General features: G+C 45.2%; 1 protein-coding gene across 1 annotated transcript; it reads right to left on the reverse strand.

Annotated features, from left to right (window-relative positions):
- Positions 1 to 7,653: 7,653 nt before the first annotated feature.
- Positions 7,654 to 14,632, reverse strand: LOC780640 (MADS-box transcription factor 34). Its single transcript, XM_044543230.1, has 8 exons — positions 14,063 to 14,632; positions 11,775 to 11,856; positions 9,188 to 9,249; positions 9,006 to 9,105; positions 8,830 to 8,871; positions 8,699 to 8,740; positions 8,169 to 8,317; positions 7,654 to 8,077 (listed from the first exon to the last, which is right to left on the reverse strand). The coding sequence occupies exons 1-8, from the start codon at positions 14,245 to 14,247 to the stop codon at positions 8,029 to 8,031; spliced, it is 711 nt and encodes a 236-aa protein (XP_044399165.1). The 5' UTR covers positions 14,248 to 14,632; the 3' UTR covers positions 7,654 to 8,028.
- Positions 14,633 to 26,756: the final 12,124 nt, after the last annotated feature.

Below are 26,756 nucleotides of genomic sequence, written 5' to 3' on the forward strand. Positions count from 1 at the left end.
GTTGAGTTTGCAACAAAAGAAATATAGTAGTAGTAGTAGTGGGAACATTCCTTTTATTATTGAGGTGTGGATTTGAGGCATGTAATGGAAAAGCAGGAGATTGTAATAATGTGAGAATCAATAAAGTTAGCAACATTGGTACTGATTTGGATTTTATGAGTTGTTACTCTATGAAGAAAGATTTTTGACCATTTTCGAGGATATGAGAAATATGGTCTATGGATGAATTTGTGCATTTCAAGGGTGGTAGTACCCTGTGAGGACCCTTGACCCCTGGAAAATATAATGATATTCCACGGAGTGGAATTCGGACAAAATAAGTACGAGTTTTGTCTCGATATGTGGGATACCCCAAGAATATGAAGGGATGAAGTATTATTGGATATAAAGGAGGTATAATGTTGGTAATAAGGAGCAATTGTAACTCCATGATGAGTCTGAGTAATCACGTCTTAGTTTGGTACCAATAGAAGGAAGGGAGACAGTACAACTGGATGGATTTTAAGTATGCTAGGAAGCTGGATGTTGGAATAATGATCAGTTGCCCCGATGATGAGTTCAAGGTTTACAAGTGATGAGATGGGCCATAATGTTGGGGAACGTAGCAGAAATTCAAAATTTTCTACGCATCACCAAGATCAATCTATGGAGTAATCTAGCAACGAGGGGAAGGGGAGTGCATCTACATAACCTTGTAGATCGCGATGCGGAAGCGTTGCAAGAACGCGGATGATGGAGTCGTACTCGTAGCGATTCAGATCGCGGTTGATTCCGATCTAAGCACCGAAGAACGGTGCCTCCGCGTTCAACACACGTGCAGCCCGGTGACGTCTCCCACGCCTTGATCCAGCAAGAAGAGAGGGAGAGGTTGGGGAAGACTCCGTCCAGCAGCAGCACGACGGCGTGGTGGTGATGGAGGAGCGTGGCAATCCTGCAGGGCTTCGCCAAGCACCGCGGGAGAGGAGGAGGACATGGAAGAGGGGGAGGGTTGCGCCAGAACTTGGGTTGCTGCTGCCCTCCCACCCCCCACATATATATAGGGGCAAGGGAGAGGGGGCCCGGCCCCCTCAGATCCAATCTGAGGAGGGGGCGGCGGCCAGGGGGTTTGCCTTGCCCCCCAAGGCAAGGGGGCGCCTCCCCTTAGGGTTCCCCCAAACCCTTAGGCGCATGGGCCTTGGAGGGGAAGGCGCCCAGCCCACTAAGGGGCTGGTCCCTCACCACATACAGCCCATAGGGCCCTTCGGGGCTGGTGGCCCCTCCCGGTGGACCCCCGGAACCCTCCGGTGGTCCCGATACATTACCGGTGACGCCCGAAACTCTTTCGGTGGCCAAAACGGGACTTCCCATATATAAATCTTTGCCTCCGGACCATTCCGGAACTCCTCGTGACGTCCGGGATCTCATCCGGGACTCCTAACAACATTCGGTAACCACGTATATCTATTCCCTATAACCCTAGCGTCATCTAACCTTAAGTGTGTAGACCCTACGGGTTCGGGAACCATGCAGACATGACCGAGACGTTCTCCGGCCAATAACCAACAGCCGGATCTGGATACCCATGTTGGCTCCCACATGTTCCACGATGATCTCATCGGATGAACCACGATGTCGGGGATTCAATCAATCCCTTATACAATTCCCTTTGTCAATCGGTATGTTACTTGCCCGAGATTCGATCGTTGGTATCCCGATACCTTGTTCAATCTCGTTACCGGCAAGTCTCTTTACTCGTTCCGCAACACATCATCCATCGATAAACTCCTTGATCACATTGTGCACATTATGATGATGTCCTATTGAGTGGGCCCAGAGATACCTCTCCGTTTACACGGAGTGACAAATCCCAGTCTCGATTCGTGCCAACCCAACAGACACTTTCGGAGATACCTGTAATGCACCTTTATAGCCACCCAGTTACGTTGTGACGTTTGGTACACCCAAAGAATTCCTACGGTATCCGGGAGTTGCACAATCTCAAGGTCTAAGGAAATGATACTTGACATTAGAAAAGCTCTCAGCAAACGAACTACACGATCTTGTGCTAGGCTTAGGATTGGGTCTTGTCCATCACATCATTCTCCTAATGATGTGATCCCGTTATCAACGACATCCAATGTCCATGGTCAGGAAACTGTAACCATCTATTGATCAACGAGCTAGTCAACTAGAGGCTTACTAGGGACATGGTGTTGTCTATGTATCCACACATGTATCTGAGTTTCCTATCAATACAATTCTAACATGGATAATAAACGATTATCATGAACAAGGAAATATAATAATAACCAATTTATTATTGCCTCTAGGGCATATTTCCAACACATAACCCACAGGCTCCAGGACCTGCCAAGAAGCAAGCACACTCTTGCTAAAGGAAAAACCCTGGAAGAAGATACGACTTTACCAACAGACGATCTTATTGGAGTAACGCAAAACCTGAGAGTTGTGAAAGAACGATAGATGTTTGTTTGGCTTGCAGAATCCATGGATTTATCCGAACTTAGTTCGTCGACAAGATAAATTCTGCAATGCTTGTGAGGATGACCGAGTGTTAGAATGCAAGATTCGCTAAACCATATACAAGGTAATGATTTGGGTGCGGGATGGATTGATCACCATACCGACTTACTCTCATTATTCGCCTTGCTATACGGGATGGTAAATCTGAGTGCCTAACCCATAGTAGAGAGACGACGATCAAAGCCTTGTTTAAACCTTAGAATGGTATGAAATAATTTCCCTTGTACAAGGTAGTTGTTGCCAATCGTAGGTCATACAACGAGGTTCAACCCAGACCCATTTCCTGCAGGAGAAACCATAAATGGATGACCACCATGAGATATCGGTAGTTGTTTAGTATTGGCGTCAGACCCGTCAGCTAAGAAGACCCAGTCATGGAAGAACCTTACCAAGATGAAAGGACAGAAGTATTGAGGAAAAGGTTATGCCACTACCGGAAGAGCCCAGAGAAGGAATTTTCCCGAGAATCTGAGAAGACCGACACTGTCAAGAATAAGGATGGAGTATATGAGTTTTGATGGAACCGTAACAATGCTTCTAAGGGTGGTAGCACCCCAGACCCCTTGAGACGGTCGATGGATTTTGAGAAGACCCCCAAACCTAACCTATTTCTTGCTAGCCTCTCCGAATCTCAAGGGCGAGATTCATTTTAAGGGTGGTAGGTTTGTAACATCCCAAAATTCTAAATTTTGGAATGTTATATTAAATAGATAGTTATGATTGATTATTTGATTGCTTGTGTCAAATTGAGTGAAATTGGAAACTTTTTGAAAGTTAAATGAGAGGGAATAAAAGGACTTACCCAAACTTTCACTTTGCTTTTCTGACCTCCATGAATTCAATTTATTTTCAAATACAAAACCCTAGAGAGAAGATAACATGTCTTCTTCCATTTAAATAAATGAAAACGTTTTTTTTTAATATTTGAATTTCATAGGAAATATTTCACATTCAGAAACTTTATGCAACTCAAAGATTTTCATGAGAGAAGATAAAATCACTTCATCAAATTATATGAAATATGAGTTGGGAGTTTAAAAGAATCAAATTTAAAGTCCCTTTGGAAATTATTTGCAATTTGGAGTTATTTGGATTTTATTCAAATTATTTTTCTCAAAAAATAAAATATATGGAAATTAGGGTAAAATGATTCCCTACATTAGAAACTTAGAGAGAAATAAATTTGAATTTATTTTGGTATTTTTAAAATGATTTTTATGTGGTTCTATTGCAGCAGTAGCACTCTTTGCTTTATTTAAATTTTTTAGATTTTATTTGACGTTAGAAAAATGTTCACGTAATAGAATATATTTTTCTAAAATTTTTGGTATATAATATGCTATATGTCATTTTTATTATTTGACGTTTTATTTTATATTTGTTGCGTCTGCATTTAAAAAAAACTTCAAACAGTGCGAGGCCGAAGCCCAGCCCTGCTCTCTCTCTCTCTCTCCGCCCCACGGCCCAGCAAGCCGAATCGGCCCATGGCCTCTCTCGCTCGCGCGAACCACCTCCGCCCCGGTCGCCCGTTCCTTCCCTCTCTCTCTCCCGCGGACGCCGACAGACGGGCCCCGCGTTTTCTTCCTCCTCCCGCAAGCAACCGGAGTCCACCCCGAGCACGACCTCGCCGGCGTCGCGCCCTTCAAACCTGGGATTTTATCCCTCGGCCAACCCCTCTCCCAGGATGACCCCCTATATAAGCCGAGGCCCCGGCCTCGTTTTGCCTCAAACCGCAACGCCCAAGACCCTCCCCACGTCCCGCACCGTCTTGCCGGAATTTCGAGATCCACCGGAGCTCCGCCGTCAAAGCCCCGCTCCTTCCTGTGGACTTTGAGGACCGCCGCCACCACCATCGGCTTCGCCACCACGCACCGCCTCTCCCCGACCTTGCGCCCACGATGGAGGACCACCGGAGCGGGCGCCACGACAACGACCGAGCCGCCGCGACCTTCTTCTCCGGTGACGTCGACGCCCACCACCGCGGTAAGCCGTCGCTCCGTCCGATCGTAGATCTAGGGCTGAGATTAGGTTTAGTTGTTTTATTATTATTTCCGATCCGGTATGCTTTAGTTAGTAAACGTTCGCTCTATTAGCCCCGCAGCGAGCGGTTTTTCAGCCTGTCATTTTCTGACACGTGTCCAGGGACTTAGTTTTAGATAGTTTTTTTCAGTTTGCCCCTGCCTTTCAATCCCTCACAACTTTTTACTCGTTAGTCCAAATTCAATGAAACCAACGCCAAATTCTTCGTTATGACCCCCTCTATCCAGCAAGACAACTTAAACATATTTTTCAAAAGTTTAAAATTTGATTTCAAACATATTTGAATTCAAACGTCTTTTGTTCATAACTTGAGTTCTATAAGTCCGATTTAATTGATTCTTTTTGCAAATCGAAGCTCTTGACCTAAAATTTCTGATAAGGCCAAATTCACTTAATTTTGGTACTATTAGAAATTGTTTTCTGTTGCAAGATTTAATTGCTTGTTTTCGAAGTTTTCCAAGATCTTTTCTTTGATTCTTTTGCATGATTGCTTATGTGTGGTATTGCTTGCTTACGATAGATAGAATGGAGTGTGACGAGTAGAACAATCAGGAGTTATGAGTGCGAATCATCTTCATCAACAGTACAAGGCAAGTTCACACTTTGATCATACTCTTTTATACCCAGTTGTATGCATTAGTTTCAACCCTCAAACATTGCGTGAGTAGGATTGATAAAATGTGGGTATTGGGAAGTAGTTGATGAGGTAGGAACCTATTGTCTTGCATTCAACCCCTGGGTACTACTACGTTATGCTTACTACTATGCTATGCTCGTAGACGTGGTTTGGTTTTGAGAGAATTCATGAAAGATGTGAGAGTTATTGTTAACTAAGGTTTAACTTAAGGTGGCTACTTTAATAGACATCTGGGTGGATTGGTTGGGGCACCCTGGAGCACCCAGTGGTTTGCCCGGGCACCTAGAGAACCCAGTGCTTGCCCAAGGGGATCCCGGAGTACCCGTGTGATCATCCTATGAAATGCCACCTAGGCTCAAAGGGATCATAAGATTATTCATGCTAGAAACTTCTGTGTGCAGCCACAAGCCATTATGGGCTCTGGCATAGTTAAGTAAGTTGTGGGAAACCTTTCCATGATGGGTTAGCAGATGTAGGGGATTGTAGGTGTATCGGCCTATCTATCGGTTAAGGTGACCTCTTCGGAAAGACTGTGTCTCGGTCATCCGTTTCTCCAACATCATGCAGTGCGAGAAATACAACGGAGGAGATCGAGTCTTGTGGGGAAAAGTGCGCAAACCTCTGCAAAGTGTACAAACTAATCCTGATTAGCCATGTCCCCGGTTATGGACATCTTGAGTATCTGGTATTTGAATTATTGGTTGATCCCATCACGTTACTTAAATAAGTTGTTGGGTTATAACTATTATTTTGGGATTGAGTTGGAGGAACCTTCTCAATGTTTTGAACAAACTTTGTAGTTAAATAAAATATATTCCTTTGTTGTAGGGAAACATTAGCTTTATGCAAAATTAAACTTAGAGCCTCCACCAGCCAAATATGCATGTAGTGATAGTCATTATTCAGCATTGCTCTACAGTGTGAAATTGCCAGTACATTCAATGTACTGACCTACATGGCTGCAACGTCTCATGTTGCAGGAATCTTACGACGAGTAAGTGATACGTTAGGGTGACGATTTCTACACTCAACTTTGCCGTTGGTGTTGATGGGAATCCACAACTTTGTTGTTACTTCCGCTATTTGGATTGAGGTAATAGTATTTACGTTACTTTATCCATGTGATTTACCTTTGTTATAAATCCTCGAGTATTGTGTGTGTCAGCATACCGATCCAGGGATGACACTTAAGACAAAGACTTGATCCATTTGGGTCGGGTTGCTACACTGGGGCTGGTTTAGATCTTGGCACACACACCAGAATTCGAACCTTGTTTGGGTCCGCGGAGCCTCGATTCAGACACACATTGTAACTATGGTGAAAGCGCATGATCATTGGTTCACTCCGAGGAGAGATGCTACCAGACAACGTAGCAAAGTGTTGTTTAGAAATATTCCATGACGACGTGTGTGCTGGTATATAGAATCCAAGGTGACTTGGTTGATGAATATGTTCATACCTCCAACGTTATGTTTATTATTTTTATGAAGGGATTTGTGAAGGCTATGATTGAGAACTTTGGAGAAGAGTATCTACAAGCACCCAATGCAAATGACATGACAAGACTGATGGAAATTGGTGCAGCAAGAGTGTTTCCTGGGATGCTTCGGAGTATCGGTTGCATGCACTAGAGATACAAGAATTGCCATGTGAGATGGGCTAGGCAGTACACCGGACATTGGCTTGATCCAATCATCATACTCATACTCAAAATTGTTGCCTCTCAAGATATACTAGTAAGGTACACGTGCATTGCACGCATAAGATTTGGTAACCAAATTATGAATAAATACCACACTATAGCATGTATGATTTGAGTCATATATGCATGATGTAGATGTTCGTTTAATTCTTATAGTTCATCTCATGCAAAATCAATTAGTTTTATAAAAAAATCTATTTTAAGATTCATGGAATTGTGCATTTTAAAGGTAAAAACAAAAAGTGACAATTCATTTAGAAAAAAAAACGTTTGGGCAATTAAGATATAGAAGATTCTAGAGAACAAAGGAGAAGTGCTTGTGTTTTGAGGTTTGTGCATTCTTAAGTTCAACCATGGAGTCTTCTAGATTGTACATGTGGCAGAATCTGGTGAAATGTAGATGATATCCAACGGCCAGTAGTGTTCGGATTTGCCATCTCTGTACCGTCGGATTGGCTTCATCCAATGACCAACTTTCAAAGTCATTCGCACACTATATAGGTGTATAGATGTATTTGGCATTGTTACTTCGGAATGCAAGATCTCACAATGATCTCAATGTCCTCCAAAGACCTTTTCGTAAGGCTTATTGTTTGTGAGGCTTCACCTTGAAACTTTGAATTCAATGGTCATCAGTATGATAAGGGCCACTACCTTGCAGATGGCATCTACCCAACATGGTCAACATTCACGAAGACAATTTAAAACCCTGAAAATAGAAAGAGAGCTCACTTTGTCGCGGCTCAAGAGTTTACGAGAGAAGATGTTGAGAGAGCGTGAGCCTGCCATACATGTATCGGGAAAGGAAGGTTTATTACGCTACTGTAAATCAAATCCCAAAAGGAAAACCGTTCTCGCCTTCTCTAAGCAAAATGAGCAATATAACACTTGCTAATAACAATAAGACAAGCCCTGTACATATTACGTAAAGAAGTCCGGCAAGCACTTGAAAAGGAAACACAAAAGCAGCCGAGTTGATATATATAGGAGCCTATTGGAGATGCAGGACACATTGGCAGGCAACGCATTTCTTGTTGATTGTTTTTGAGATGGATAATCGCTCATGCCAAGCGGTGCATCTTGTTGATCGACTGGAACGGTAGACAGACCAATGCGGGTGCGTAGCTATGCCATCCATGCAGGCGGCGGCTGGTTCACATCCGTGCCACGAAATCTGCAGAGACGAACGCCGGTTATCATTAGTCTCTGTGTCATGAGTTTAGCAGCAGGAAAAGGAAAAAAGAGTTAGAAGTGCTAGCTCTTACACTGGCTGCAGAGAAGGATAGCATTCTAGGGCCTGGAAGAAGTGCTCTGGCTGCGGAGGCGTGTGGGGCGGCACGCCCCGGTCACCCTGCCACATCTGCTGCTGCTGCTGCTGTGGATCAGGCGTCGCCTCCACCTGGATCTCGCCCAGCTGAAGTGAAACAGGAGTGATCAAGAGCATTACATACACCAATGGTTGAAGCCGTTTTCAGCAGAGGGTAAAAACAGGAAGAGTGATCTTCTGAAAGCCAGGCAAGAAGAAGAATGCTTGCAGTGCACAAACACATACATAACCACAGCAGGTAGCTGCGATTGGTGGAATCTGAAAGCCTCCTGTGTTTGTATTGTGGTGCCAACCAGGGGTCCCCTGCCTACTAGATAACTACTTGTGGGCTCGTGGAATCATCAACTTTCAGATCACTTGTCACTGGCCCAAGTGAAATGAGACAACTTCTCCTTGAGAATGGTCCCTAGCTACGTGAGTACAAATGCAGACCTTTCGAGCTAGCAAAAGTGATTTGGGTCTTGTTACCTTTCTTTTCAGGGTCATGTTTGCATCCTGTAACATTTGCTCCTGCAAAAGAAGATTGTGCTTGAAGCTACGGAAAAGGACATTGTCCATCATTTGGCAACAGAAATGGAAAGTATTTGAGTGATTTATACCTTTCTCTTCAGGTCGCACAATTCATCTAGCAGTACTTGAGTCTGTGAAGTACAGGTGAAGTCATGCACACTAGAGTTAGTGAAACTAGCAGCAAGCGTTGATGAACGAAATCTTAGAAGATTAATCTAATTTCTACTTGTACCCTGAACTCTTTTTTTCTTGCTATGTAGTTTACCTTTCTTGACCTTATTTGCCTCAAGGTCTTCCCTACTTGACTCTCAAGCTGGTCAAGCTCGGTTGTGCTCAGTGGAGCCAAATCCTCACCTAGGAGATTCCTGTGGGGCCATCAACGGTTCTTACTTTAGCAAACATAGCTAATATTGCCATAAACTACTGAAACGAATATAGAAATATCACCTTTGTGAGTGTTGCAAAACCTCAACTCTTGCCTTCAGCTCCATATACTCCAGATAGTTGTTCTGCAGTTAGTGCAAAGAAGGAGATATGGGGAAAAGGTGAATCCACTAGGCTCAAGAAAATGCTAAGCTAATCCATAATCAAATACTTCATCTGAGTCGCATTGTAGGTCAATTCCAAATTTGTGTCCAGCAAACATTTTTTAGTTTGATCACCATCAATAAAAAGTAATTTACAAAAGTGACACTCAAATTTACGTTGGCGCGAAACATAATTCTATAAAGTTTATGATGCTTCATTTGAATCAGCATATTGTTATGGAAACTGGTGGTCAAAGTATCACGTTGGAGGAAGTAATAACAAGCCCGGCCATAAAATCTAGGAATACTTTGTAGATAACAAGCTTGGAGTACCACTTCATCTGAGTCACATAGTAGGTCGTTTAAAAAAATTATCGGCAGGCATTTTTAATCTTTCTTTTTGCGAATAAGGTATTTTTAATCTGATCATCAATAAAAAGATAATTTCAAACATTTGACACAGAAGTTTGAATTATTGCTAAACATAATTCCGTAATGTGTAACATGTTTTATTTGAAACAAACATAGTTTTATAGAAATCGATGGTTCAATCCCAAGAAGAAAAAAAGAAATTGATCGTCAAAGTGTCACCTTGGAGACAACCTAGATTATGACTAAAGAGTTAGTATATACCAGCTTCGACCATAAATATCTAGGAACACTTCCTAGAATACGAACTTGGAGTACCACACCACCCAAAAATTCTAGCAAAATTCAAGTGAATTTTTGTGATACTTCGATATCCTTATTATGCACAGAAGCTAGCACGAGCATGCACCATTATCATGACTATGTAGATGAACCCAAGTTTATCAAAAACAAATAAAAAAGAAAGATGAACCCAACTGTGACTCCCTTTTCTACACAACATCAAGAGATCGGGCAAGCCATATTGTCACTGTCTCACACCTTTAGCACTTGGATTCTTCATCCTACACAAGAATCCAGCGTTAAGGAAACCAATCTTCTTATCACCTATCTCTTGTTTGGGCGTTGCTAGGGATTACTTGATTGTTTGTGTTCAGTTCATATGTGTTGACGTATAATGTGCTGCCTAGTCTCTTCCATCAGATCCGTCTTTTGGTTGCATTGGCTAGAGCATGCACTTTTACATGGTATCAGAGCCAAGAGGTCTTGAGTTCAAGACCCGGCTGGCGCAATTAAATTGCAGCCCATTTTCGGTCCACGTTTAGGCCTGAGGGATCAGATCGGTCTTTTGATTGCATTGGCTAGAGCATGCACTTCTACAATATGGTCGTTGCTTGATGTGTTTATAGGTTCCCACTTGCCATATTTTAAAGAAAATGGTACAAATCCTAGCAATTAAAATTGTGATTAAGTTGTTCCATGAATCCTCAGGAACTACATATCGACAACACTCTCCGCGTGAATCTACATCAATAATAAATTCTCGCATGAATAGGTGAAGGTCTAGTAAGTCCAAATATGTCCTTTTGGACATGTCATTTGCGAAAATATGACCGTGACCATAAAGAAGGCATACCATGCTTTAGGCTCTACTAAACATAAATCGAATATTTTTCCCGATGCATGTTTAATAAACAACTACCACATTTATGCCATACAACATATAGCCATATTTTCTTTGTGAATTTGAATACATTCACTGTTATAACAAACACATCAGCATGTATGTGGCATTTTCGTTGTGTGCATCACAACGATGCAGATGCCGGGGGGTTCTCTTCATTTTCTAAAAAAAAGGTATATGACATGGCCTACCAATCTGAAGCTGCTATCTACGGCTAGTGTCAAAAAACGCTCTTATATTATGGGACGGAGGGAGTATAATACTGCATGCTATGGCCAACTAAGCTGTTAGTCTAACTTATAACCAACTGCAACATGTACAGATAGAGGTCTCCCCAGTCCCCAGTCACTCAATGTTGTATATCACATAGATAGGCACGTACACAAATTATGTTGGGCATATGCATGAAATGCACTTGGCCAATGCTCATTAGTTGTACTCTAGATTCTAATTGCCATGAACTTACATTCCCATTTAATATTTTGCAACTGCTAACAATTGTCAAAGGTTTATCTTTTGCTTCTGAAACCATGTGGGCACGTTTGCAGGGCAGTGCTTTTACATAAAAATCTCAATCAAATATTTCACTATCTATATGACAAACAACAAAATAATGTGTTCTAGAGAATCTAGACACGGAGATATACACGTGAGCCAGCAGAGAAATAGTTTTAGCAGTCATACGTGAACTAGGTAACATTTACAAATAGAAGATGCTTTATATAACATCATGCAGAATGAGAATATTTTAAATGTATGACTCAATGATTTAATTATATATTCACAAACAATCTACGTCAATATGTTATTTAGGGCCTTATAGATTAGGAATACTTGTACGTTGTTCTACAAAAGGAAACTAATCTTTGCAATAACCTGCTGGTTAAACATGCTGTATCTGAGGAAAATTGGTAGAATCTGCATAATATGTGAATTGGGAATAAAAGCCTCAGACCTGCATCTCATCGCTGGTCGGCGCGACAGCATCTTGGGAAGCAAAAATGTACCTCTGGTACCTCTCGAGGGTCTTAAACATGCTGCAATGAGTTGAGAATTATTCGAGATTAAGTTATGCAAGTACACACGTATGTAAATAACACAAGTTCAGAGTCACCCGGGGGGGGGGGGGGGGTGAAACTAAATATCACTGTTTACATGGCACAACTCAATAACTACTGCCATTAAAATTTTGAACCATGAATGTCTCGCATCATACACTTTCTGCTTGTTCAACTTCTAACAAATTCTAGGTTCACTTAGCGGGTGCGGCACAGGGTGGGGGTGGGGGGGGGGGGTTACAAAATATATATCACTGTCTACATGACATAATTCAGGAACTATTGGCACTACTAACCATGAAGGTCTCTCGCATCATACACTTTCGGCATGTTCAACTTCTAACAAATTCTAGGTTGTCTTTCCCGTTTCGGTGCCGCGGGGTGGGGGTGGGTGGTGGGGTGTAGCATATCACCTAAACCCAAAGTACACATAATAAACCTCTTTACCCTAAATCAATTCACTAAGAAAGAGTAAGAACGGAAAGGGGACCCCCACCACCTAAACAAACTTATTTAGGATAGTTTAGCATCTCAGATTAGTATTATGGAAAATCTTTTGAAAGTAATTGTTTGTGATTATCACTTTATAGCCATTGACACATGGCTTGAAAGTTGTATAAACATGACAAGCTACTGATGACTTGACCAAGTACCCCAAAAAATTTCCCCTTATATAAAAGGGAAAACATAACTCTTTCCTTGGACTAATTATACGTTTGGGACATCTATGCTACAGTAAGAATGTTTTTTAGCAACTATTGTGAGAATGTACAGTTGTGAATTTTGGGTGGATTTTATTAACTCAAAATGAAGCACCAAATAGATACAAGCATAATGAGCACACACCCGACCTCTGTATAGCTAGCTCACGGCCAAAGGTGAATTTTCACTAAAAATGTAATTCAGCCAAAATTGGTACAAACTTTAAGCAGGCACCAGCGGCATGTTTATATAACTGACAAGTAATAATCATGGTTGGTCCTACAAAATATTAGCATGCAGTTTTACTAGGTCTGATTTCACATTTCATGTATAAGTGGTTTGTAAACTTTTTGAGGAAACTTAGTGGCTTTATAATTTTGACATATTAATAAACAAACTATATTTGACTCGAATATACATAAAGTTCTGATATCATTAGGTAATGCTACCCTATAAAGCTGCTTAAATAATTACGTAGGTACTCCGTACGAAACTAACATTTGCTAGGTTTACTTGTTTTCTTTTGCTCCAAAGAAGTACAAATAGCACTTCTTTTGTACCTAGTACATATGATGCTACACTTGCCCTGTCACATCATGTAAGGCCACAGTTGAATTAAAGCACTGAACTGTTTCATTATGTTCAATAGTATTATTTCGGTACTTGGACTAGAAAATTAATGCAGCTCAGTTAACTGAAAGCGGTATATCCCCTTTCTTCGTTCTTTGACAAATAAAATTAAACAACCATAATTCCATGGTTCAGCTTAAAAGTCAAATTAGACTGAACTTCTGTTTTGTGAAATTGTGAAAAATATATACTGAACTAGGGTCTGCAAAAAAGTATGTAAAAGTACATAACTGAAATTAATTCTCAGGTGGATCATCATACTACCCAGAACATGAGAGATAGCTAGAAAAATTGTAGAAACAGTTTAGTGCACGTATGAGTTTCACTTCACCACAAGCATGCATGCCAAATTGGTGCTAATTAATCTCAAGTAATCAAAGCTCTAATTATGTGCATATATGTATCCTCAATACAGGTGTGGTCAGACGCACATCAAATAAAACATCTTTTCTTCTTCTTTTTTGCGATTTAAAACTCCCTTTTTATCCTCTGCTGTGAATGAGACAAACATACGCATGACATATAGCTATATGCTACATAGTATGTCCGTCGATCTGCTGCCGCGGGTGAGCGCATCACTTTTTTCCTTTGCTTGTTTCTTGCTAGCTTCTTTTGACACAGTGGCCAATAGAACAGCAAAGAACAGGAAAGAAACGTACGGACCAAGCCCCCCATGAGTTCATGCACGGACGCCCAAAGGCGCAAGAAAATTCAGATCGAGGATCGCGTACGGGCAATTGCACGCAGCAAATTGCTTCAACGGAGAGAGCAAATCAAAAGGATCGACGCGGCAAATCAGATAGAAAATGGAAGGATCGATAGAGGGGTGGGGGAGATCGGGACGGGTAATTACTTGGAGGAGGAGGAGAACTGGTAGAGGCGGCCGGCGTGGGAGAAGAGGACGAGCGCGACCTCGGCGTCGCAGAGGAGGGAGAGCTCGTAAGCCTTCTTGAGCAGGCCGTTGCGGCGCTTGGCGAACGTCACCTGGCGGCTGATCTTGTTCTCGATCCGCTGCAGCACTACCTTGCCGCGACCCATCTCCGAGACCTGTGATCTCTTCCCCCTGAACCTCTCACCCTCCCAACCAGCAACGTGAAAGCTGACAAATTCAGCACCACTGCGCACGATGTGTGTCTGCTAGGGCGAGCTAGGAAGGCATGAAATCTGGCTCGATTCGTTGCTCTCGACCAAGGTTAAGTAAGCAGCTAGCGCCTAGCAGCTCCCTTGCTTGTCCTGGATTTGTTTTTGAGGGGCCTGGGCAGCAGGGTTGCAGTGATGCCGGGGCGCCTGTGGTGGTGGTGGTGGGCTATAGCTAGCTTGGCCGAGAAGAGGAAGACGGGCGGGGCAGGGCAAGAATCTTTCCCTTTCCCTTTCCCTTTCCCTTTCGTGCGGTGCAGATTGGATCTCGCCTCTCGCTCTCGCCCTCGGCCCTAGCTACGTACTACTAGCTTAATTAGGGTACTACTACTACTATATCTAGACACCACCAACACCACTACCAGAAGCTAGGTCTCAGTCGTCCAGGCAGGCAGGCGCACACGCACACGCAAAACGTTCCTTCCTTCCTTCTCTCGCGCGCTCATGCACGAGTAGTCAGCGTCACCCTGCGTCCCTGCCTGACTGCTGGGTAAAAATTCTCGCAAGTCACCGGCGAGGTCGATGTACGTCGGTGCGTGCGTGCGTGCGTGGGGTGAGATCGATGCCGTACGTGCGCGCCGTGCGCGACCCAGGGGGGGCGGCAGGCCCGAGGCCAGGATCCGGCCGGGGCAGGCGCCGAGCGGACGTGTCGACCGGCTGCTGGTGCCGCGCCTTTACTGGTGCCCGAAAAGCGAGGCTCGCTGACGCGCGCCAACAGGAGCTATAGCTCCCCCCGGCCGCGAGCCTAGCGCACCCTGCTCCCTGTCAAGTGGCAAGCCCACGCAAGCGATGCTGCCATGCTGCTTCTGCTGCTACTCTACTACTCCACCACTGCTGCTGCCGTGCCAGTGCGCGCGCCCGCCTCGGTTGCCATCCAGAGCGTTCGATCTCCGGTGGCCAGTGCGCGCGCGCCGTGCATGCGCGCGGGTACGTAGTCACGTACGCCGGGTGCGCGCACCGCGATGGGACGCCGTCGCGCTGCCGAGCGCCGATACGACGCGCGCGGGCTGCCATACAGCATAGGTACGCGCCGCTCCTCCGACCCGATGGGTCGTCGCCTCACGTGACCGCGTCCTCCGCCCCTCTGCCTCGTGGATGGATGTCAGACGTCGCCGGAGGGAGAGAGAGAGAGAAGGGGGGCGGATCGATCGATGAGCGCACCGCATCTGCACAGTGACCGCAACTACTCCGCGGGCCATCATGGGCCAGGGCAACGCCAGCTAGTATCGTGAGGTGACTGCTACAGTGGGCGACGGGCCCGCGCGCCGTGTAAACCCATGATAGCCTGCGTCGACGTCTCGACGATATGGGCAGCTACTCTATGCAAGTTGTACTACTGGCTTTTGATCGCCTAGAATTTGTATGGTAATTGATGTGTGTCTGTGAGGATTTGAGTCTTATTAAGAGCAACTCCAACGGGCCGACCCATATGTGCAGGCGTGGCCAGCTGGCCGCCCAATACATTGCATTCAACATATTATGAAATGAAAATTTAACAAACAAAATAGTTTAGCCGCCCAAATAAATAGTATAGTTTTACAGGCCAAATAAAAATAAAAATGTTTCACATAGTTTTGCAAACGAATAAAAGAAGATACATTTATTGGTTGCCAACATGAGTCCACATATGCTCAACCAAATTATTTTGCAGTCACGTGAGTTTCCCAATCACGCATGTCTTCATGAAACTGAGTGAACTGCTTAAATGTTGCCGCTACTCCATGCCCAGGCACAACATTCTCACCCTGAAACTGAAAGCCTTGATCGTACAGACGTTCCGGGCGCTCGTCTTCTACGATCATATTGTGCATGATCACACAAGCAGTCCCTCTCCTGCCGACGGCATCCTCTTTGCACTCGAAGTAGTCATCATAGCCGACCACTCCCTCCCTAATACGGTTGAAAACATGCCTACTCATACGGAACCGGCGGCAGAATTTGTGATGTTTGAACAACGGGTTTGTTGTATCAAAGTAGTCCTTCCAGAGAAGGAAATGCCCGCTCTCCCGGTTACGATTCAACGCCGGAAGGTGGCCCGGAATGGAGCCACGGAACAACGGCCGCTAGTTGTTGAGGTGGTGATGGACGAACACGGCAGCCAATATCTCCTCCTCGTCGTCGGACGACGAATCGTCGGAGTCACAAATGAAATTGTGGAAAAAGAACTCGTCGGCGGAGTCCATTTTCGTACCTTGGCAAACTGTCGAACAGCTTGCGGGCGTCGAAGAAGGAGACGGCCGGCGAGGGGAGACGCGGCGCCCACAGACCAGCTAGCTGCCCTGCCGGAGTCCGACGAGTGTGACGGCGTCCGACCAGCGTGCCGGTCGTATGTGGCGGGGGCGGCGAGGCGTCTTCTTGGTCGCAGGCGGCTGGGCGGTGGGGGAAGCGACGACCAGAACCAGTTTGCTCCCCGGTGGCAAAACGGCGGCGGCGGGCGACTGGGGGCAGGGGCGGCGTTGCTGGGCGGATGTGGAGGCGGCGGCAGCTGGAAGAGTCGCCGGCAAAAATGGACGGCGGCGTCGGTGACGGAGGAGGCGGGGGCGAGGGTTGCTTGTTGGCCGGGGGGAGGGAGGCCAATGTGCCACAGACCAGCGGGCCCGGGGACAGGAGTAGGCGAGCGCGCGCGTCCGTTGCGTGTCCGCGCCGACGCAAATCAGGCTCAAAAATGGGCCGGGAATGGGTCGCCCGCGGACGAAAAACGGACGCGCGTCCGTTTGGGTCGGCGCGTTGGGCCGCCTTTTCTGTCCGCGCCGACCCAAACGGACGGCCGCGGACGAAATGGGTCACCCCATTGGAGTTGCTCTAAGTCTCAGTCGAGTGAGACTTCATTAAGTCTCAATCGATACTATATCCGTGAGATCTTACATTAAGATTCATGTAAATTTATTTTTTCATTTTATTTTCTTTCTTGCATGTTATGGCACTTGACTGAGAGAGACTTGATTAATCTCAGTCGACTTTTTTTTCGAAAAGGGGGGACTCCCCGGCCTCTGCATCAGAACGATGCATAACGATGCATACGGCCACATTTATAGATAAAAAAGGTTCAACAAGGTCTTAATGTCTTGCAAAAAAGTAAAAATGGCAAGCTCACACAGAGCCACAACGCCAAGAACTGAAGGCCCAAAAGCCACAACCGGCTGGCACAACAAAAGATAGGTAAACTAATCGCCTATCCTATTACATGACCGCCATCCAAACCGGTTGAAGATATCCCGCGCTACCATCTCCCACCGGACAGATCCAGTAACCAAACGCTCCCTGGCCTCCGTCGGAGTGAGTAAGGACCACGTACGGATCAGCGCGGTAGCCCGGAATAAAACCTACAAAAAATGAATAGTTGTTGTTGTGTTAAAAACCAAATCATTTCGGCGGTTCCAAATTGCCCATAACAACGCACATACTCCTGCTCGAATGTGTCTAGCTGTTTCTGACTCTATCCCAGCAAGCCACATTCCAAATAACGTACTGACCGAATTCGGAGGAGTAATGTTAAAGGCAATTTGCACGGTGCGCCACAAAACTCTCGCCAACGGGCAATCAAAGAAGAGGTGCTTGATAGTCTCATCCCGATCACAAAAACTACACCTAGTAGATCATGTCCAGTTGCGCTTAACCAAATTGTCCTTTGTTAAAATTACTTGTTTATGCACAAACCACATAAACACTTTAATCTTCAAAGGAATTTTGACTTTCCAAACATGTTTGGAACTAGGAATACTTCTAGAGTTAATGACATCGATATACATCGACTTGACTGTAAACTCTCTAGACCTAGTAAGCTTCCAACACAACTGATCGGGCTGATGAGTTAGCTGAACCTCCATCAGTCTACTCACCAAATGAAGCCAAGCTTCCCACCGGTCGCCAACAAGCACCCTCCGAAACTGAATATTGAGGGGAATGGACTGCATAATCGTTGCAACAAGAGAATCACGACGCTGAACAATACGATACAGGGACGGATACTGGAGCACCAATGGCGTTCCACCAAGCCAAGTATCCTCCCAAAAGGGAGTGGTGTTGCCATTACCAACAATAAACTTTCTTCTATTAAAGAAGGCGGCTTTGACTCTCATAAGCCCCTTCCAAAACGGCGAGTCAGTTGGTCTGACTGTCACCTGTGACAAAGTCTTGGACTGCAAATACTTACTACGGAGAATCTGCGCCCAAGTAGCCTCAGTCTCAACTGACAACTTGTACAGCCACTTACTGAGAAGGCATCTGTTCTTGACTTCAAGATTCTCGATACCAAGGCCCCCTGGTCCTTTGGTCGACAGATGATATCCCATTTGGCGAGTCGGTATTTTCTCTTAAGTTCGTCACTCTGCCAGAAGAATCGGGATCGATAGAAGTCCAGCCTCTTCCTAACCCCAACTAGGACTTCAAAGAAGGATAAGAGAAACATAGGCATACTCGTGAGCACCGAATTAATAAGAATCAATCGGCCTCCATATCACATGAGTTTTCCTTTCCAGCAACTCAGTTTCTTCTCAAACCGATCCTCGATGCACTTCCACTCTCTGTTTGTTAGCTTTCGATGGTGAATGGGTATACCTAGGTACGTAAAAGGTAAAGCCCCCAATTCACATCCAAACAATTGTCTATAAGCCTCTTGTTCGTCCTTGGTTCTACCAAAGCAGAACAACTCGCTTTTATGAAAATTAATCTTCAATCCAGACAATTGTTCAAATAAGCATAACACCAGCTTCATATTTCTCGCTTTAGCCACGTCGTGCTCCATGAAGATGATTGTATCATCAGCGTACTGCAGGATGGACACACCACCATCAACTAGATGAGGCACCAAGCCACCCACCTGACCGGCCTCCTTTGCCCTCCCTATCAGGATCGCCAACATATCAACGACAATGTTGAATAAGATAGGGGACATGGGATCACCTTGTCTCAGGCCCTTGTGTGTCTGGAAATAATGACCTATATCGTCATTCACTTTAATTCCAACGCTCCCTTTTTGCGTGAAAGATTCTACCTGGCGTCGCCAAGCTTCATCGAAACCCTTCATACATAAGGCCTGTTGAAGGAACGGCCACTTGACTTTATCGTACGCCTTCTCAAAATCCACCTTGAAAATAACTCCATCAAGTTTTTTCGTGTGAATCTCATGGAGCGTTTCATGAAGGACCACAACCCCTTCAAGGATGTTCCTATCCGGCATGAAAGCAGTTTGAGTAGGCTGCACAACAGCATGCGCAATTTGTGTGAGCCTAATCGTTCCGACCTTTGTAAAAAAATTGAAACTAACATTGAGAAGACAGATGGGTCTGAATTGCTCGATTCTCACCGCCTCTGTTTTCTTAGGAAGGAGGGTTATCGTACCAAAATTTAGCTGAAAAAGCTGGAGCTGCCCCGAGAAGAAATCATGGAACATCGGCAACAGGTCCCCTTTAATAATATGCCAGCACTTCTTATAAAACTCAGCCGGGAAACCATCCGGGCCAGGAACTTTATTATTTTTCATCTGCGAGATGGCTTCGAAAACCTCCTTTTTAGAAAAAGGAGCTGCCAAGATATCATTCTCAACAACAGTGAGTTGAGGCACATCCTCGACCCTAGACTCATCCAGAGACACACAGTTATCCTCTGGGGGTCCAAACAACTGCTTGTAATACTCAGTAATGTATGATTTTAGGTTCTCCTGACCGATAATCGTTCCTTCATCTTCTTCAAGCTGAAAGATCATCTTCTTCCTGTGTTTGCCATTGGCGATCATGTAGAAGAATTGAGTGTTCGTGTCCCCCTGGACAACTCTTCAGACCTTGGCCCGCAGCGCCCACTTTAATTCTTCTTCACGAAGAAGTTCTTTCAGCCACATCTCTGTGTCCAGCTTGGCATGAAGCTCTGCGGCTGGCAGAATCGTGGTTTCTGCTTTTACATCTAAGGACTGAATAAGGGTAAGGAGCCGTTCCTTTTCAACCTTATAAATCCCGCTTAGATGCTTAGCCCACCCACGTAGAAAACTTCTCAGGTGCCTAATCTTATTCTGCCAGCGCTCAAGCGCAGTCCTCCCTCCTGCATCCTTAGCCCACTCTCTGGCTACGAGATCAAGGAAACCTTCTCTTTCAAACCAAGCAAGCTCGAATGAGAAGACATTTTTATTGCCCAGGTGAGGCCTCACCAGAGTCAAGAAATAGAGGCGTGTGGTCAGAAATACCACGAGAGAGTGCCTGAACTGTAACAAAGGGAAACTTCTGTTCCCATTCGATACTTGCCAGTACACGATCCAACTTCTCAAACGTTGGATTTGGCATTGCGTTAGCCCAAGTGAACTTCCTACCCGAAAGCTCAATCTCTCTCAGATCCAAGCTTTCAATGATAGTGTTAAACATGAACGACCATCTCCCGTCAAAATTATCATTATTCTTCTCATCACGCCTCCTAATGATGTTAAAATCCCCCCCACCAGGATTGGTAGCTGCTCAGAGCCGCACACTCTAATTAGATCAGCCAAGAAATCCGGTTTGAATTCGGGCTGTGCGGCACCATAGACCGCCACCAGAGCCCAATCAAACCCATCAGCCTTCGAGCGCACCCTAATCTTAACAGCAAAATCTCCCATGACCACACTTCGGACTTTGAGAGACTCGCATCTCACACCGAGTAAGATCCCACCCGATCTTCCTCGCGGCGGCAGACAGTGCCAGTTGAAATCAATACCACCTGATAGAGTATTGAGAAATTGTGGCAAGAAATTATCGCGGACATTTTCCGACAAAGCAATAAAGTCCGGCCTATGCTCGATAGACGCTTCAGCAAGAAACCTTCTTTTAGCCAAGTCTTTGAGACCTCTGCTATTCCAAAAGATTCCTTTCATATCTCGTCATGGAATTTTTTAGCCATGCGGATCCTAGCACTCCTACGCACTACGGACGTCGGGTAAATCTTCCGCTTCCATTTGCGTTTAGGACTGGTCTTACTCTCCAGCTGGTCCTCACAACCAGGCTCAGGAGGTCTTACTACAGCATCCTCAAAACTCTCATCTTCCTCCTCAGGCTCAGAGATGGGATTAGCAAGATCCACACAAAAGTTATCCAGCACCCGGACCCCCAAAGCATCAATATCGGAATCATTCATGGGTTTGACCGCTGCTAAGTTACGAATCATTTCTAAAGCCCTCTCGGCTTCTAAATCTAGTAAATCATTAACGGAATTTGAAATTTCACCCTCATTACTCCCTAGTGAAATTCCTAATTGGTTTGCATTATTAACAATCTCATCGTTTAAAAAATTCAAGATAGAATTAGAAGTATTAACCGACATACCAGTAGTGACCTGAACGTCACGAAGCTTGGCCGCCCTCATGGCGCACCGCTGCTGTATATCGTCCACCTCCGGATGGTCCTGAAGACGGCAGCTCAACCGTCTTCCCTCAGAGACCGGATCCGGAATCCCGCCAAACGCTATGACCTCCTCCTGAGTGAAGTTGCCCGGGGGGGCCTCCTGCCTCACCCCGAACACCAAGCCGGTCCCCACGGTAGGGAGACGGCACCACGCCGGTTGATGGGGTAACATGGGTCGCCTGCCCTAGTTCCCCACCCAACCCAGCCAGCCGACAAGAGCTGCTCGCCGGCGCCAACGGAGGGCTGGCCACCCTAGACGCCGGAGGAGGAGAGGGCCCCGAGGCCACCTGCCCCGGGCCCCCTCTAGGGACCGGAACTGCCGCCTGCAGCTCCGTCCAAGCGAATCTCGGTCGACTGAGACCTAGCCAGACCCAAAATAAATCTCTCCTCGCTCGCCCTCGTGCCCGAACAAAATGTGTACGCCCTCCTAGCCGCCGCTGCGGCCGACGCCTGGGGTTCATGCCCGTCGGTGCCGCCGGATCGCCGTTGGTCGCCGTCAACAACTGCCGCAAGTTACATCAGCCGGAGTGGTGTTGGTCAGGTACGTGCTCGGCGAGGTCGATTGGATTTGCACCGGCGTCGTGGTCCTACTGGTGCTGGTTGGGCTCTAGGTTGCTAATATTGATGGTTGTGTTGGAGCATATGAGTGGCTAGCTGCGTGTGATTAAAAAAATCAATCAGGGCATAGTTCAGTACAGTACTACCTGCTTAGAGAATCGTCTGAACTAGTAGAAAGTGTTGGAAATATTAGCACTTTTCCGACTAATCTAATCCATGAGTAAACAGTAATCATGGAAAATACGGTATGCATCTCATACCGATATCTAAGCATGTGAGCACATACAGTACATAGAACCGAAACATCTATGAACAGCATGTTGGGGAACGTAGCAGAAATTCAAAATTTTCCTACGTGTCAGCAAGATCAATCTAGGAGATGCTAGCAACGAGAGGGAAGGAGTGCATCTACATACCCTTGTAGATCGCGAGCGGAAGCGTTCAAGAGAACGGGGTTGATGGAGTCGTATTCGTCGTGATCCAAATCACCGATGATCCTAGCGCCGAACGGACGGCACCTCCGCGTTCAACACACGTACGGAGCGGGGACGTCTCCTCCTTCTTGATCCAGCAAGGGGGGAGGAGAAGTTGATGGAGATCCAGCAGCACGACGGCGTGGTGGTGGAAGTAGCGGGATCCCGGCAGGGCTTCGCCAAGCGCAAGCGGGGAGGAAGAGGTGTTACGGGAGGGAGGGAGGCGCCAGGGCTTGGGGTGCTGCTCCCATGCGCCTCCCCATTATATATAGGGGTGGAGGGGGCTGGTTTCTTGCCCTCCAAGTCCATTGGGGCATTGGCAAAGGTGGGGGAAAGAAATCCCATCATTTCCCTTCCCCACCGATTGTTCTCCCCCTTTTTTAGGGATCTTGATCTTATCCCTTCGGGATATGATCTTATTCGTTCTAAGGTGGGATCTTGGTGCGCCTTGACCAGGGGTGTGGGGCCTTGCCCCCACTACCCACGTTCATGTGGGTCCGCCCATGCAGGTGGGCCCCACTTCGGAACCTTCTAGAACCTTCCCGGTACAATACCGAAAAATCCCGAACATTTTCCGGTGGCCAAAATAGGACTTCCCATATATAAATCTTTATCTCCGGACCATTTTGGAACTCCTCGTGACGTCCGGGATCTCATCCGGGACTCCGAACGACTTTCGGATTTCCGCATACTAATATCTCTACAACCCTAGCGTCACCGAACCTTAAGTGTGTAGACCCTACGGGTTCGGGAGACATGCAGACATGACCGAGACGACTCTCCGGTCAATAACCAACAGCGGGATCTGGATACCCATGTTGGCTCCCACATGTTCCACGATGATCTCATCGGATGAACCACGATGTCGAGGATTCAATCAATCCCGTATACAATTCCCTTTGTCAAACGGTACGTTACTTGCCCGAGATTCGATCGTCGGTATCCCAATACCTTGTTCAATCTCGTTACCGGCAAGTCACTTTACTCGTACCGTAACGCATGATCCCGTGGCTAACTCCTTAGTCACATTGAGCTCATTATGATGATGCATTACCGAGTGGGCCCAGAGATACCTCTCCGTCATACGGAGTGAAAAATCCCAGTCTCGATTCGTGCCAACCCAACAGACACTTTTGGAGATACCTGTAGTGCACCTTTATAGCCACCCAGTTACGTTGTGATGTTTGGTACACCCAAAGCATTCCTACGGTATCCGGGAGTTGCACAATCTCATGGTCTAAGGAAATGATACTTGACATTAGAAAAGCTCTAGCAAACGAACTACACGATCTTGTGCTATGCTTAGGATTGGGTCTTGTCCATCACATCATTCTCCTAATGATGTGATCCCGTTATCAATGACATCCAATGTCCATGGTCAGGAAACCATAACCATCTATTGATCAACGAGCTAGTCAACTAGAGGCTTACTAGGGACATGTTGTGGTCTATGTATTCACACATGTATTACGGTTTCCAGTTAATACAATTATAGCATGAACAACAGACAATTATCATGAACAAGGAAATACAATAATAACCATTTTATTACTGCCTCTAGGGCATATTTCCAACAGTCTCCCACTTGCACTAGAGTCAATAATCTAGTTCACATCACCATGTGATTAACACTCAAAGTTCACATCGCCATGTGACTAATACCCAAGAGTTTACTAGAGTCAATAATCTAGTTCACATCACCATGTGATTAAGACTCAATGAGTTCTAGGGTTTGATCATGTTATGCTTACGAGAGAGGTTTTAGTAAACGGGTCTGCAACATTCAGATCCATGTGTGCTTTACAAATTTCTATGTCATCTTGTAGATGCAGCTACCACGCGCTACTTGGAGCTATTCCAAATAACTGCTCTACTATACGAATCCGGTTCACTACTCAGAGTCATCCGGATTAGTGTCAAAGTTTGCATCGACGTAACCCTTTACGACGAACCCCCTTTCCACCTCCATAATCGAGAAAATTCCTTAGTCCACTAGATACTAAGGATAAGTTCGACCGCTGTCATGTGATCCCTTCCTGGATCACTATTGTACCCCTTGACTAACTCATGGCAAGGCACACTTCAGGTGCGGTACACAGCATAGCATATTGTAGAGCCTACGTCTAAAGCATAGGGGACGACCTTCGTCCTTTCTCTTTCTTCTGCCGTGGTCAGGTCTTGAGTCTTACTCAATACTCACACCTTGTAACACAGCCAAGAACTCCTTCTTTCCTGATCTATTTTGAACTCCTTCAAAATCTTGTCACGGTATGTATTCATTTGAAAGTACTATTAAGCGTTTTTGATCTATCCTTATAGATCTTGATGCTCAATGTTCAATTAGCTTAATCCAGGTTTTCCATGAAAAACACTTTTCAAATAACCCTGGATGCTTTCCAGAAATTCTACATCATTTCTGATCAACAATATGTTAACAACATATACTCATCAAAAAATTGTATAGTGCTCCCACTCACTTCTTTGGAAATACAAGTTTCTCATGAACTTTGTATAAACCCAAAATCTTTGATCATCTCATCAAAGCGTTCATTCCAACTCCGAGATGCTTACTCCAATCCTTAGAAGGATTGACAAAACCTTCTGGTTGTATCACATACAACCTTTCCTCAAGAAAATCGTCGAGGAAACAATGTTTTGACATCTTATCTGCAAGATTTCATAAATAATGCAGTAACTGCTAATATAATTCTAACAGACTCTTAGCATCGCTACGAGTGAGAAAGTCTCATCGCAGTCAACTCCTTGAACTTGCCAGAAAACATCTTAACGACAAGTCGAGCTTTCTTAATGGTGACACTTACCATCATTGTCTGTCTTCCCTTTAAAATCCATCTGTACCCAATAGCCTTACGACCATCAAGTAGTTCTTTCAAAGTCTATACTTTGTTTTCATACATGGATCCTCTCGGATTTTATGGCCTCGAGCCATTCGTCGGAATCCGGGCCCACCATCGCTTCTCCATAGCTCGTAGGTTCATTGTTGTCTAGCAACATGACTTCCAAGACAGGATTACGTACCACTCTGAAGTAGTACGCATCCTTGTCGTCCTATGAGGTTTGGTAGTGACTTGATCTGAAGTTTCATGATCACTATCATAAGCTTCCACTTCAATTGGTGTAGGTGCCACAGGAACAACTTCCTGTGCCCTGCTACACATTAGTTGAAGTGACGGTTCAATGACCTCATCAAGTCTCCACCATCCTCCCACTCAATTCTTTCGAGAGAAACTTTTCCTCGAGAAAGGACCCGTTTCTAGAAACAATCACTTTTGCTTCCAGATCTGAAATAGGAGGTATACCCAACTGTTTTGGGTATTCTATGAAGATGCATTTATCCGCTTTGGGTTCGAGCTTATCAGCCTAAAACTTTTTCACATAAGCGTCGCAGCCCCAAACTTTTAAGAAACGACAGCTTAGGTTTCTCTAAACCATAGTTCATACGGTGTCGTCTCAACGGAATTGCGTGGTGCCCTATTTAAAGTGAATGCGGTTGTCTCTAATGCCTAACCCATAAACGATAGTTGTAATTCGATAAGAGACATCATGGTATGCACCATATCCAATAGGGTGCAGTTATGATGTTCGGACACACCATCACAATATGGTGTTCCAGGCGGTATTAGTCGTGAAACAATTTCCACAATTTCTTAATTGTGTGCCAAACTCGTAACTCAGACATTCATCTCTATGATCATATCACAAACATTTTATCCTCTTGTCACGACGATCTTCAACTCCACTCTGAAATTACTTGAACCTTTCAATAATTCAGACTTGTGTTTCATCAAGTAAATATTCTCAGCATCTACTCAAATCATATGTGAAGTAAGAACAGAACGATATCCACTGCGTGCGTCAGCACTTATTGGACTGCACACATCAAATGTATTACTTCCAACAAGTTGCTCTCTTGTTCCATCTTACTGAAAATGAGGCCTTTCAGTCATCTTGCCCATGTGGTATGATTTGCATGTCTCAAGTGATTCAAAATCAAGTG

Source organism: Triticum aestivum, chromosome 5D, assembly GCF_018294505.1.
Source record: "Triticum aestivum cultivar Chinese Spring chromosome 5D, IWGSC CS RefSeq v2.1, whole genome shotgun sequence".
NCBI classification, from domain to species: Eukaryota; Viridiplantae; Streptophyta; class Magnoliopsida; order Poales; family Poaceae; genus Triticum; species Triticum aestivum.